The sequence below is a fragment of the Sinohyriopsis cumingii genome, unplaced genomic scaffold (genome assembly GCF_028554795.1).
Source record: "Sinohyriopsis cumingii isolate HCF-2022 unplaced genomic scaffold, ASM2855479v2 utg000837l, whole genome shotgun sequence".
In the NCBI taxonomy this organism is placed as follows: Eukaryota; Metazoa; Mollusca; class Bivalvia; order Unionida; family Unionidae; genus Sinohyriopsis; species Sinohyriopsis cumingii.
The window spans coordinates 257402-271589 of record NW_028315936.1 but is presented as its reverse complement, the minus strand read 5'-3'; the positions used below and the strand labels follow the sequence as shown (position 1 = coordinate 271589).

Below are 14188 nucleotides of genomic sequence, written 5' to 3'. Positions count from 1 at the left end.
CTCTCTCTATCCTCTTTATCCAATTGCATTTTCCTCTCTCTGTTTCCTCTTCAACTAATTGGATTTGCTTCTCCTCTTTCTCAAATTGCATTTTCCTCTCTCTTTCCACTTTCTAAAGCTCAAACTGTCTTCACTATAATTTTATCTTGTATTTTAATTCCTTTACTTTTATATTAGAGTCTGATAAGACTTTCTAATTAAATCCAAAGTACTTTTATCCGAACACACTTTTCCACCAAATATTGGACAAAAATATTTTTTGTTTTTTGTTTTGTTAAAGAACCTTTTGTCTCGGAAAGATCATGTCTTCTGCAAGCTGAAGCAACTCATTCTTGTACAAGGAGTCTAAGTGTTCTTGGGTAGGATTTGAAGTAAAGATCGGCACATAAGATGACATTGTAAAAAGCTTGTTGATATCACTAAAGATTTCTAAAATGTGAAATAATACTTGTGATTTTAAAAATTCCAAATCGAGGGAAATTTACATTTCAAAAGCAAAGTTTCCTGAAATATTTTAGAAAAATTCATTTCCCAGTCAAGCGCCCAATTTTTTGTTAAAAGTCTATGCTCTTAAAATAAGTAACAAAAAACAGTGAACAAAAATCCTTTGTAAAATTTAACAAATAATTGATTTCCTTAGAATACAAAGTGAAAATGAGAAAAAAAGAACTTATGGTATTGCAAATTAAATTCCAAAATAATCCAAGAATTACAGACACAGACACAAGTCCTAATAATTTAAAGTCATGAATAAAACTCAGTATAAAACCTGAAGAAATCCAAAACTGAAGGCAATGACATGTATGCTATAGTTTATGGAGTGCTGATGTGTCAACAGTCTTTTGTTGAATCACAGAAAAATATTTCCAGGTTTCAATTCAGTATAAATTCCAGTGAACATCTTTATCCAAGAATTGTATCAGAGTACTTTTGTATTTCCAGAGAAGATAACCACTTTAATTCAATAATTTAAAGATAATACGATTGAACTCAAGCTGGTAACATGATACAACTTGAAAGTGCTAGATGTTAAAGCAAGAATTACAAGTCCACACAATTATAAGATTAAATAGTTCTCTACCTGACCTCAGGTCACACTTAGCATTTTCTATAATATAAAAAAAACATTATCTAATAAAAAATAACCTTCAAGACTGATCCTGATCATTACAAAATCAAAACTATAACCTGTAAAATTCACTTAGGAGAGTCAAAAACCCTGACCCAAATCAACATATTTACTTCTTCTATTACTAGAGATCCTGATATTAAGCCCATAAACATAGAGAATAATTTAGCTATGGATTAGTTGTTGACATAAAAATTTAAAACAATAAAGTCAATCAGGTCAAGCAGAACTTAGCTCATTTGTAAGGATATACATTTCTGTCGATCTCTGAAGGGCACATCAATTTGGGCCAGAGAACAAATAATTAGATTTTGGCGGTAGAAGCAAACAAAGCTTGAAAGCACAAAGTATTTGGGTCAATTTCATGCAGTTCGTTTTTCAAATATAATGATTTGTTTGAATTTAATTGTTTATATTTGCAATAATTTATTTGCTTAAATCTATTCATCAGTTCTCTTGAAATGAGTGTAACTGTGCTTGAGTTAATCTATCTAAATTCGTAAAATGATCTTCTTTATATGAGTTTGATGAATTGTTTGAATGTGTCGTCTTGATTGCTATAGGAATCAAAGAATTTCGTGCATTACTTTAGTTGATAAGAGTTATGAGAATTCATTTGAATTCACCGATCTTAGATACTTTTATGTCTGCTAAAGACTTGAACGTGTGTATTCGCTGAAAATAATGTAATTAAGTCATGTAATGAATTTCATTCATTCATTTGTGTAATTGAGACGAGAACATAATTGTTATAGCCATTAGGAAGTATGTTAATCTTGTAAAACTAGTTTTGTTTCTGGCTTGGCACGTTTAGTTTGACCAGACAACCTTTGGTCTGTTTGAATTCCGATAAAACGATATCTGAGATAATGATCTGTTCCCAGTAGAACAACTGACAGAAGATTTAGTGTGCTTCTCTGTTTATTTTGAAAGTGGAAATAGCTCACGGATGTATCCACTGAAGTATTCACGTACCTACTTATCCAAGTATCTACGTACTTCCATATCCACCTGCTCACACAAAGTCTGAGGGCCGAAAAAAGGCGAGACAGTAGGGAGGTTGGAAAAAGGAAAAAGCAAAATGACCACGAGGAACCACCATAGTTAAGTTGGAGTGGACCGGAACAAGCAGGTTACGAAGTTGTACAACGCAATGACTTCGATCGTTCACTCGATTATATTTATATAAATATATTTGTGTTTGAAATTTGGTGAATGATTTATTCAAAACGAAGTGTATCTTCCTAATGTAATGTATTATCCCAGTTGATGATGTAATTGATAAAAAAATATTGTTATTCCATGTACGGGGCTCGTGTCATTCTGTTCTATATCTGCTCTGATCTCTATTCATTCCATCTATAATTTCACGCTTTTTAAAAAAACAATTCTCGATCCGGGCAACAACACCGAGGGCGATCACCCTCTTGATAATGATAGCCAAATAAAGTTGACACCTTGTAAGAAGGTACAACCTCACAACACCACCACCAGTAACAACCATTACATGAGTTTTGGACAAGGTCAAGTCCAGTATATCACGTTACATTACAATATCATGTAATGAAATAAAAGCAATTTTAAACTAAACAACAATTAAATTATATATACATAAGAGCTTGACCAAACCCATAATAGGAGGCCTTGGCAAGCACCTACTGGGACGTGTTGTAAGGGGATACATAGTAGGAGATGGAAATATTTTGCTAAGGCTGTCCCCCTTCCACCTTCATGCAGTAGGAAAGGAAGGAGTGTTATAGATCTTGCTCTTGGATCTGTAGCGACCAAGGCAGCGTGGACCTGATAAGTGGGGAGGTGGTCTAGCAGGAGCTTGGGATATGGTCTGAAGTTGTTCCTCCTTGAAACATTTTGCAGACGGCCCTTGAGGAGGCAACTTGTTGCCTGAAGCAGAAATAGTATTGCAGTGCACTACGTTCCTGATGTGAGAGAGCAACCTGCTGATGTGGTGCTCAACCTCCCTAAAGGGAGGATGCAACCCATGGTTGCAATGCTCCACTTCCTTCAAGGAAGGGTGCAACTCACTATTGCAGCACTCTACCTAACAGGAAGCCAAAACCTGCTAATGTGGTGCTCTACCTCAATAACAGGAGGGCATAATTCACTGTCGCAGTGCTCTACTTCCCCAAGACGAGGGAACAACCTGCTACCCGAGGCATGCATGCTGTTAAAGATGTGAGAAGTCGTAAGGGTAAGTCGATGAACTTCTGAAACTTCTAGATCATCCTTCTGGATGGAATTCACTGGCTTTCAACGATGTATGACCCCGTATGTGAGACCTAGAAGAGATTCCCGGCAATTCTGATGAAGCAGGGAAGGGAATATTCATCCGGCATTGATATAAGGTAATATTTCGCAAAAAGTGCAACAATGTTTTGTTGTTGTGCATTTTGAGCACTTATGCAGTATGTTGAGTGTCTGAAGGGCCCTTTTGGTTACCACATTGCCCACAGACTGTTCTGATATTATTCTGTGATAAAGAAAGAATGAATGTCATTTGAAATCAGTTGCTATGGCCTTGCAACTCACCTGTTTGTATGCAGTATCATACCACATGCACTCCTGTGTATGTACTAAGAGCACTGTATGATGCTGCCGTGAAACACACTTGGTTGTGTGCAGTGTCATACCACATACAAACCTGTATATGCACTAAGAACACTGTAATGCATGACATAAACAATAGTGTTGACTTTGTGAAAATTACCTGTAGCTTCTGTGATTGAAAACTAAGATAATTCACTTGTGTACTTTGTTTATTAAGGCAACATTCAAATACATATGCGGTGTCAACACAATACACGGGCAAACATAAAAAGCATACAATGTGAAATCGAAGATAAAGGGAATAATGTCTCGATGTTAGGCAGTGCCTACTGTTAGTTTCTTTAGAACACAGTACTTACCCATATCAATTGTTTCTTATATATGTAAGGAATATGTGTCCACCTAAAATATGGAACATAATGTAGCCTCAGAAACCTTTTAAAAAGCTAAGTTCTAAAGGGGATAAAGCTACTATCCAGTTTCGTATAAAACGGAAAGGACAGTTGTAACACTGAGACTAATTAAAAACTGCATAAGAAGACTAATTATTTGTGTTAAGTTGCTGCATGCATAATTTCTCTGGTGATAGTTTCGACAGATGTCTACACAGTATGGCATCAGTAAAAAACATGACAAGTAATATCTAACATCTCAGCATGACCATGCAACATACAGAGTTGTGTGCAAAAAGTCATATTGATTTTTCTCCACTCAGTGGGAGAATGTATTCACAATGAACGGATGGAGAGTTTTCAGCATGAAAATATGTTAGCTAATGATGCAATAGTGGCAGGATAAGTAATTGCTGCTATTAAAACTGCGATTTCTAGAGTTACAAGCCTTGTAGTTTGTTTTATATTTCAAGGGGCATTTACTAAAAGGATTTTAAGCTGTCTTGTGTACAGATACATCGCAGCAGAAGAACCGTACAGAGGCCTATACATTGTATAGTTAATTTCTTAGACCCTTAGTTGTGTAAAAATACCAAAATTAAAACAACAAACTAAATACTTCAGCATTTCATAAGCGATCATCTTTACCATAAAATGTGATAAATAGTTTGTGACAGTTATAAAATGTCCAATTTAGGTTTGATTTTCGATAAGAAAGTCAATTATTAGTCTTTGGCAATTATAGGATGTCAATTTAAGTTTGATGATTTTCAATGAGAAAGTAAATGAATAATAATCATTGGCAATTATTAAATGTCAATTTAGGTTTAATTTTCAACATAAATTAAGTAAGCACTGAGATAGTACTATCAATTAAATCATATCTGGATCAGAGAACCTGTTGCTCTAATTCTTGACTGTTACTTGGAAAATAAACAGATTGGGTATAGCTGTAGTATCAATATGGCCATATAGTATGATATTCTATATAAAATTCTCAAACTATCAATGTAAACCTTAATTTTGGATCTCACTGTCTATTAACAAGAAATAATTTATCATATTTTCTATTAATTTCTTGTATATGAAATTGTTTGATTTGGCCATATGTACAATGGCAGAAGAATGTCTGAAAATCAGGAACCAGCTTATGTACACATAGGCCCTTTACAAATGTCTGATAAACCTTACTTCAATAACATCTGCTTGATATCATGCAAAGTCAGTTATTTAAGCCAAATATTTGCAGTGTATTTTGAAGTTAATTATGGGTATCAAGGTATTGAATTTGAAGAGACATCAGCAAGATACATGCCACAACGCATTATTGTTTTCAATTGTGGTTCAGTCAGTTCAGTTCCATTTTTCTTACCTCCTTAGGTTTAAAATATGGCATCAATTCAGTCTCATTTCCATCTTCATCTTTAAGTTTCAGCCTGAGAGAACAAGTACCTCTAACTGGCTTACCATACACGTATCTGAAATAAGTGAGATGTTTGAGTCATTAAAATTAGACTGTATGTATCGTTCTGCAACTAATAAGATGTATTTTCTACATATATTTGCTATCTCTTACTGGTTGCAAAAAGTTATCTACTTTGACATGAATATGAGTTTTTCAAGAACTGTACAATATGTTAAACACTCTGAATACTAACAAGAAAATTCATGTTGTAGTTTACATGCACAGAAGTTAGAATGTTAGCAAGTAAAATCAAGCAGTATTGCATTACTGCTACATTAAAATGCTCAAAAGCTTAATTTCTTCAGTTGCCTGCTTACTTACTGAATGTATCAACCTGAATTTTCTACTATTTAAAATGTAGTAATAACTATTTAAAATTTAAAAATAAACCAATGTGAATGAAACTGAACAAATCTTTTTCACAGAAAGCAACCACATGGATTCAACATTGATTGCAAAATATACTCACATGGATTCAACTGATGGCAAGATATACTAGTGTGGATTTAATATTGATGGCAAGATATACTTACATGGATTCAAAATTGATGGCAAGTTATACTCACAGGGATTTAACAGTGATGGCAAGTAATGCTCAAACTGATCCAACACTGATGGCAAGATATACTCATATGGATTCAACATTGATGGCAAGATATAATGTTGATTTAATATTGATTGCAAGATATACTCACATGGATTCAAAATTGATGGCAAGTTATACTCACAGGGATTTAACACTGATGGCAAGTAATACTCAAACTGATCCAACACTGATGGCAAGATATACTAATGTTGATTTAATATTGATGGGAAGATATATTCACATCGATTTAAAATTTATGGCAAGATATACTCACATGGATTCAACACTGATATAATAATGTGGATCCCATATTGATGGCAAGGTATACTCACATGGATCCCACATTGATGGCAAGGTATACTCACATGGATCCCACTTTGTTGGCATGATATACTGACATGGATCCCACATTGATGGCAAGCTATACTCACATGAATCCAGCATTGATGGCAAGATACACTCACATGGATCCAACATTGATGGCATGGTATACTCACATGGAGGGGCCCCGAGTGGCCGAGTGGTCTAAAGCGCTGTCCGTCACGGATCACTGCCATCTCACCTCTGTCTGCGTGGGTTCGAGTCTCGGGCTCGGCAAATGTGGATATGTGAGAAAGCTTGCCGGTAGCTTCTCGTGGGTCGGTGGTCCTTTCCGGGGTTTTCCCGGTTCTTCCTCCACCATTAATACTGGCCGCCATGTATAGCCTATCTTGTGCTGAAAAATGGCGTTAAACCCTATAACAACAACAATAACAACATACTCACATGGATCCAACACTGATGGTAAGATATACTCACATGGATCCCACATTGATGGCATGGTATACTCACATGGATCCAGCATTGATGGTATGGTATACTCACATGGATCCAACACTGATGGCAAGATATACTCACATGGATCCAACATTGATGGCAATGTATACTCACATGGATCTAACATTGATGGCAAGGTATACTCACATGAATCCCACATTGATGGCAAGGTATATTCACATGGATCCAACATTGATGGCAATGTATACTCACATGAATCCCACATTGATGGCAAGGTATACGCACATGGATCCCACATTGATGGCAAGATATACTCACATCAATTTAACATTGATGGCATGGTATACTCACATGCATCCAACACTGATGGCAAGATATACTAATGTTGATTTAATATTGATGGCAAGTTATACTCACAGGGATTTAACAGTGATGGCAAGTAATATTCAAACTGATCCAACATTGATTACAAGATATACTCACATGGATTCAATTGATGGCAAGATATATTCACATGGATTCAACATTGATGGCAAGATATACTAAATTTAATGTGGATGAATATTGATGGCAAGATATATTCACATCAATTTAGCATTAATGGCAAGATATACTCACAATGTTTCAACATTGATGACAAAATATATTAATGTAGATTCAACATTGATGGCAAGATATACTCACATGGATCCCACATTGATGGCATGATATACACACATGGATCCAACGTTGGTGGCAAGGTATACTCACATGGATCCAACATTGACGGCAAGGTATACTCACATGGATTCAAAATGATGGCAAGGTATACTCACATGGATTCAAATTAATGGCAAGTTATACCCACAGGGATTTAACAGTGATGGCAAGAATTGATCATCTTTCCAACATTGATGGCAAGTATTATACTCACATATGTTCAACACTGATGGCAAGATTACTCACATGGATTTAACATTGATGCATAACGGTTCATCATTTTCAGATATGTACCGGCGACTAACATTGGTTATCATGACCTCAAAGGTTGGAATTACTGAAAGTTACAAAACAAATTGTTTTAGATCAGTTTTAATCTGTTTATTAAAGAAAAAGTCTTTCCCAATTGATCGATTTCACTTATTTTATAAATAAACACACATGAAATCTATAACATATGCTCTGAAAAGAAACATTTCCCCAAAAATGTAATTTCTCATAATTATTGAACTTGCACCAAATTTAATATTATGTTAAATTCATATGACCCAACCTTTTGAATCATTTTGTTAAATCATTCATTCTGTCTCTAATAAATCCTTATATCAGTATAAACCAGTCTGCTTCTGTTTTATCTCAGACACCAATCTCCCTCATGCACTGTATGAATCAAAGTCCACCATTATTTAACAGACACCAATCTCCCTCATGCACTGTATGAATCAAAGTCCACCATTATTTTATCAGACACCAACCTCCCTCATCCACTGTATGAATCAAAGTTCACCATTATTTTATCAGAGACCAATCTCCCTTATCCACTGTATGAATCAAAGTCCACCATTATTTTATCAGAGTGAACATCACACATTACCAATCACTGACAGAATATATTTTCCACCTGTCCATTTTGTCCATCCTCTATCTTATTCAGCCATTTGTCTGTGTTATTAATGAAAGTTCAAAGAAAACATTCAACAGAGGTGGAGAAAATTCCTGCCCCCCCCCCGCAACATTTAATATTTTTTTTGTTTATGATATCAGTTACTTTAAATTGCTGACAGTTCCGTTTGCAAGTTAAAAAATGTCGCTGGCTGAGAAATGCACACTAGTAACCACCTGGTATTTGCGTTTCATTATATGGAACATTATTCATAATACCCTTGGGTAGCCTCATTTCCTATTGGTATCCTTGTTAATCTGATCTTTGCATATTTAATTAGTATGTAAATACCACTACAAAGCCATGTGATTCTTTTAATAATGGTTGTTGTTGTTGTTGTTGTTGCTCTTAGGCTTAACGCCATTTTTCAGCACAAGATAGACTATACATGGCGGCCAGTATAACTGGTGGAGGAAGATCCCTGGAAAACCCAGGGAAGAACCACCGACTCGTTTAATAATGGAAGTGGCAACACAAATTATTGGGAATTACTTATCTAGTGGTATTAATTGATAAGGAAATATGGTACTGCACATGTACACAAGTAAAATCAGTCATCAGGTAAGTGAACAATACAGATTTACAATCATGAAGACATCAATGACTGTCTATCTCCTTCCCTCCTTCCCTCACTCAATGGGGCATACGTTTTATTTAATCATTAAGTGCAAGAAGAAAATTGTGATGGAATATGTCTTTGTCATGGTTATTCATCTTCTAACTTGTAAATTCTAACACACATATATGTAATTAAATTTAAACAGTGTATAGTACTAGTGCATGCTGCATTAGAGCAATTACATCTGATGTACATTCATTTTTAATACGGATGATCGTGTAATTGTTTAAAATACTCAGTATTGAATCCTATATTTTTTCATACATGATCTCTTTTTCAAAACAAAATATTTTTCACATCATTTTTCGTAATCTTGGATAATTATTTTCCATACAAAAAATATGATAAAGCGATTTGATGACATAATCCATTTATAAGTTGATTTAGAGTACAAGATGAAACTAAGATTTTCTAGTCAAAAGTTATCATCTTATAGGCCGGCAAATGTTTAAAATACTCAATGATGGATCCTATATTTTTTCATACATAATCTCTTCTTCAAAACGAAATATTTTTCACACATTATTTTGCGTACTCTTGGATAATTATTTTCCATACGAAAAATATGATACAGCATTTTGGATGATATAATCCATATATAAGTTAACTTAGAGTATAAGATGAAAGTAAGATTTTATGGTAAAAAAGTTTAAACGTTTTTGGCCGGCAAATACCGTCATAATTATCACTATTATTATTATTATCATTATTATTATTATCGCAATTAAATATTGTTGTCAAAACTACACATGTTAATGTTTGCTTTTTGCTTTTGGTGTTGTTGTTATTCTCATGTTCATGATGACAACTGTTGTCAGAATGCAAATACCATGAAAATAATTTTTTATCATTAAAAGAGAAATAAATAAACCTACCATGATTGATAGGTTACAGTTTCGCTGTCACATTCAGTAAAATGTTGCTTGCAAATGTAGCTCAATTTGTTTGGTGATGACCACCATTTAAATCCTGCTCCACCACGCTTCATGTTGTGTATCCACACATTCTGACATTCTTTATTTATAGGAAAGATATGTTCACCCTTTTGCAAACAGTTTGGCATGACACATGTCATTTCAGGCATGAATTAACACCTTTTCTTATTCAAGTGTCAAATGCTTACTGCATCACAATATACCCACGATGTGAGCTAAATCAAAGCATTCCGGACAAGGGACCTATTTGCCTGCAGTGACATCTAAAATTACTGATTGGGAAGACAACCAACCAATTTCCTTCATTGGCTGTTTAATTTTCACGAGAAAGAGAGAGAGAGAGTGCATTACTTCAAAGGGAAATAATGCACTCTAAAGGCTTGCACTTTTAAATATTTAAGAAATAAAAGCAAAGTATTGCTAAATATTTAGAAAATGTATTGAAATGCTGGGCTGATTTGTTACAATACACAAAACATATGAGAGTAATCTATGTCCAAAATTGTTCAGGTGTTTGCAGTACACATAATTTCTTAGATTAAATTATGCAATTTCATCTAAAATACTTGATTAACTCATTAATCATTGCCACCACTATAACTCATCATACTTTACCTTCCCGAGTGCCACAATAACATGGTGCAGTTTACCTAGCTTGTTTCCCGAGCGCCGAATCTGAGTGGCAGTATTAGTCTAAGCCTGTATCCGGCAGGACGAGTTAAATCGACACAAACCATTAGTTGATTTCAAGCCATTTCCAATTATGCAGGCATTTCAACCAATGCAAGTTTTGCTTACATAGTTAGAGTGAACATTGCTGAACAATAGTAAAAAAACTTGCTTCGAAAGTGGTAAAAATAGTGGAAATATTTAGATTAGAAAATGATGAAAAATTACGAGAATCAGCCACTGGGAGTAGACTTTTACTAAACAGACTCTGACAGAGTATTCACATGAGGTTAAGTTTGCAAGAGAGATGACAAGCGGGATTTCTGTGTACATAAAATGGAATGAATTTCATGTGTTGATAGTGTTAATTACACCTCTCCCTCGATAACTCACGCACAACGGGGTCCACAAACATAGACTGCACTATATGCAAGGCGCGAGTTACCGAGGTACCTCCAAAATTGAAGAAAAAAGTCACTTTGTCATTGAGAAAACGGGGGGTGGTGGTGGAGGCATTAGGGATAATAATTTTTAACAATGCGCTTTTTCTAATGAAGTTGTTTGTGATTCTGTTTAAATAACATTTCTTATCAAAATGTCCAACATAAACAAAATTCCTTTCTTTGAAAAAAAAGCGACATTTATTTCTTGAGACAATCGTGAACATCGAAACTCAATTTTTGTATTGTTCAGTTAGTACAATATTGATGTTGTGATTTAATTGGAAGTAATAAAGAAACTTATCATCCTATGCTTAAGGATATCTCTAAGTGCCAGTTCAAGAATTCCCTGCAACATGCTTGCCCACAATGGTCCGTGTCTGTAAAATCAAACTCTTTGCGGTTAATTTAAGATAGTTTATGTTACATACACAACAACATTTATAAGTGTTCGATTGATCAAATGAAATGAGTTCACCTGACATATGACTGGGGCTGCTAGATTTTAAGTTTGTAGGATTTTCGTTCCCTTTATTCAACCTTCTTTATTTGATTCAAAATACATAGTTAATGTGATAATACAAAGGAGGCCAGCTTTTAATTCCGTGCAACAATACAACAATACTTCTGGAAGTCAGTAATAAGAACACGGTAGGCACTTGATTAGGTTCTCAGAGAAACGCTCGCAGACATAGCTGTTAAGGTAGATTGACGCATTTTACGTTTAATTACAAGAGGAAACGTAGCGTTTATGACGATCATACTTAAAAGGAACAAAAAGACAGAACTAGAACACAAATTTCAATTGATAAAATAATTATTAAATTTGTATTTTTTTATATTAAAGTACTGCCTCCACTCAGCATAAATGACATTATCATTGATTTAATATACATATTGTTAATTGCGGTGTACTAGGAATGTCGTTTGGAAAGAAAATGTACATATTTTAATGAACTATTTTTAAATTTGATATTTCATTGTGTTGATTGAATTTTCCAGGTCCTATCTACCATTTTCAACCTCAAAACGAGTGATAAATCACAGTTTCCGTTACTAATTTTGATCGCAATTTTCTTCAAGTTTAACAAATAGGGATCAATGTTTGAGATATTTTCTGGTTTAAAAAATATGACCCACGCCTGCCTCCACTTTATAAGCGGTTTCGCGAGTTATCAGGGCGCAAGTTATCTGAGGAGTGGTGTATTAAGTCTGAATCTATAATGGATTGAATGGATTGTTCCTGGCAAGAGAAACGAATTGGTACGAAAATCATTTATTTTATCTTTATGCATGAGTTTTGTTTCTGCATGCAGCATGATATTTATACAGTTTTGTAAGCAGTGTTATTGAGAACTGCTGTGCCACATTTTAGCTTAATTAAAAGATCATTTATTGCAAGTAGCTCCATTTGTAAAAATATGCAAGCCGAGTACTCTCACAGCAAGTCTCTGGGATACAGACACTGGTAAGATTAACACTGCTGTAGGTGATATCTCTGCACGTATGATGTAGGGGAATGCCTAGCTGTTTGGCTCAGGAGTTAATGAGTTAAAATAACTGTTGATTCAAATATAAGTGAAAATAACAAATCCATCTGCAAAGTTTCCTCATAGAAATGAAACAAAGTACTTGATTCTTTCATAAACAACTATTTCCAAACTAATATATGCTTCTTCCCTAAACAATATCATCCAATTAATGCGAAGTAATTTTGATTCAGCATTGTATATGGCAGGCTGCCATTTAGTGTCATCAATTAACAATCTGGAAATGTAAAGGTGGGTGCAGCAAAGCTAACAACATTGCGCTACAACAAGGCTCTTTCCAAAAGGAATGGGATTTTTGATTGGCCATATAAAAAAAATATATGCATAACGTAACACAAGTTTGTTGACTACCGCATCACACTTCTGGTGATTGTAAGACTACAGATAGCTCTCACCCACCATGTTTGAACAAAAAGCCCACACTAATTACCCATCAAACACTATGTCGATGTGAAAAATACATACTAATTACTGCAGTTTGGGGGAAAGGTTCCAAACTTAATCCGACTAGCCGTCACCTAATGATACCTGTTGTGAGAACAACGTGACTTTCTAACCAACCAGAAGACTCATACTTGACTAGTTACCAACCTATAATATTACCTGCCAATTCTGACTCGATATCAATGAAGGTTACATGTGACATATGGGGGTTAGGAATGAATTGCCGGTGTATATTTTAAAAAAAGATTTCCCGTAATCAGATACAACAAAAAGAGGATTTTACAAAGATATAATAACATGAAGAAATCAATGAAAATCACACTTTAAATATATCAGGTATATTTCCTTAAAACATTCAATAAAGGGGTTGATCTAACTGATGTGGTCAAAAAAATTCAATAAACTTGCCTTTTAATATTTGAAACTACATCTGAATTGTTAAGCAATGGGTTTTACAAGCTTCAAATGACCATATGAGGTTGACTGTAACAATTCGGGTCCACGGTTTTCATCAAATTGTTGTCTCATGTATTTAACATATTAAAATGTATTCATCTGTAAATAAATATTTCTTTGTAAAGTTCATTCTGTCACTTATTTAAAGGCAGTGCAGTTCACGGATATAAGTACAAGATGGTGTGTCAAACGAATCAACCAGAATTAGGCAAATTACTCTTCTGTACTACATACAGGATCACCATCATGTCATGTCAAGCAAATTATTCAATATAAATTATGAAAAAAGCATCATACGTTCAGGAGATTTTAAAAACCAATCACTTCCATTTAGGCATTATGGGATTGTGCAATAACTACTCACATCCAACACTGAAGATAAGACATCCATAGTGCCCCAATCAGCATTGGCAACGTTACATTTTTGCAAAAGCATATGTTAGCACAATTTATGAAGAATTTTACTTAGTTCAAATTACAATGAAGACAAATATTAGATTGAACTTAGAAAGTCAATAC

At 34.5% G+C, this 14188-nt stretch overlaps 1 protein-coding gene across 1 annotated transcript in view; it reads right to left on the bottom strand.

Annotated features, from left to right (window-relative positions):
- LOC149773176 (complement C3-like) overlaps positions 1 to 14188 on the bottom strand; it is a 519398-nt gene that overhangs the window by 349548 nt on the left and 155662 nt on the right. Inside the window, exons 7-8 of the mRNA XM_089946681.1 lie at positions 7860 to 7950; positions 5459 to 5564 (exon numbers count right to left, since the gene is read on the bottom strand). Of these exons, the coding sequence (XP_089802807.1) occupies positions 5459 to 5564; positions 7860 to 7950 (197 nt within the window). The remainder of the gene's footprint in view (positions 1 to 5458; positions 5565 to 7859; positions 7951 to 14188) is intronic.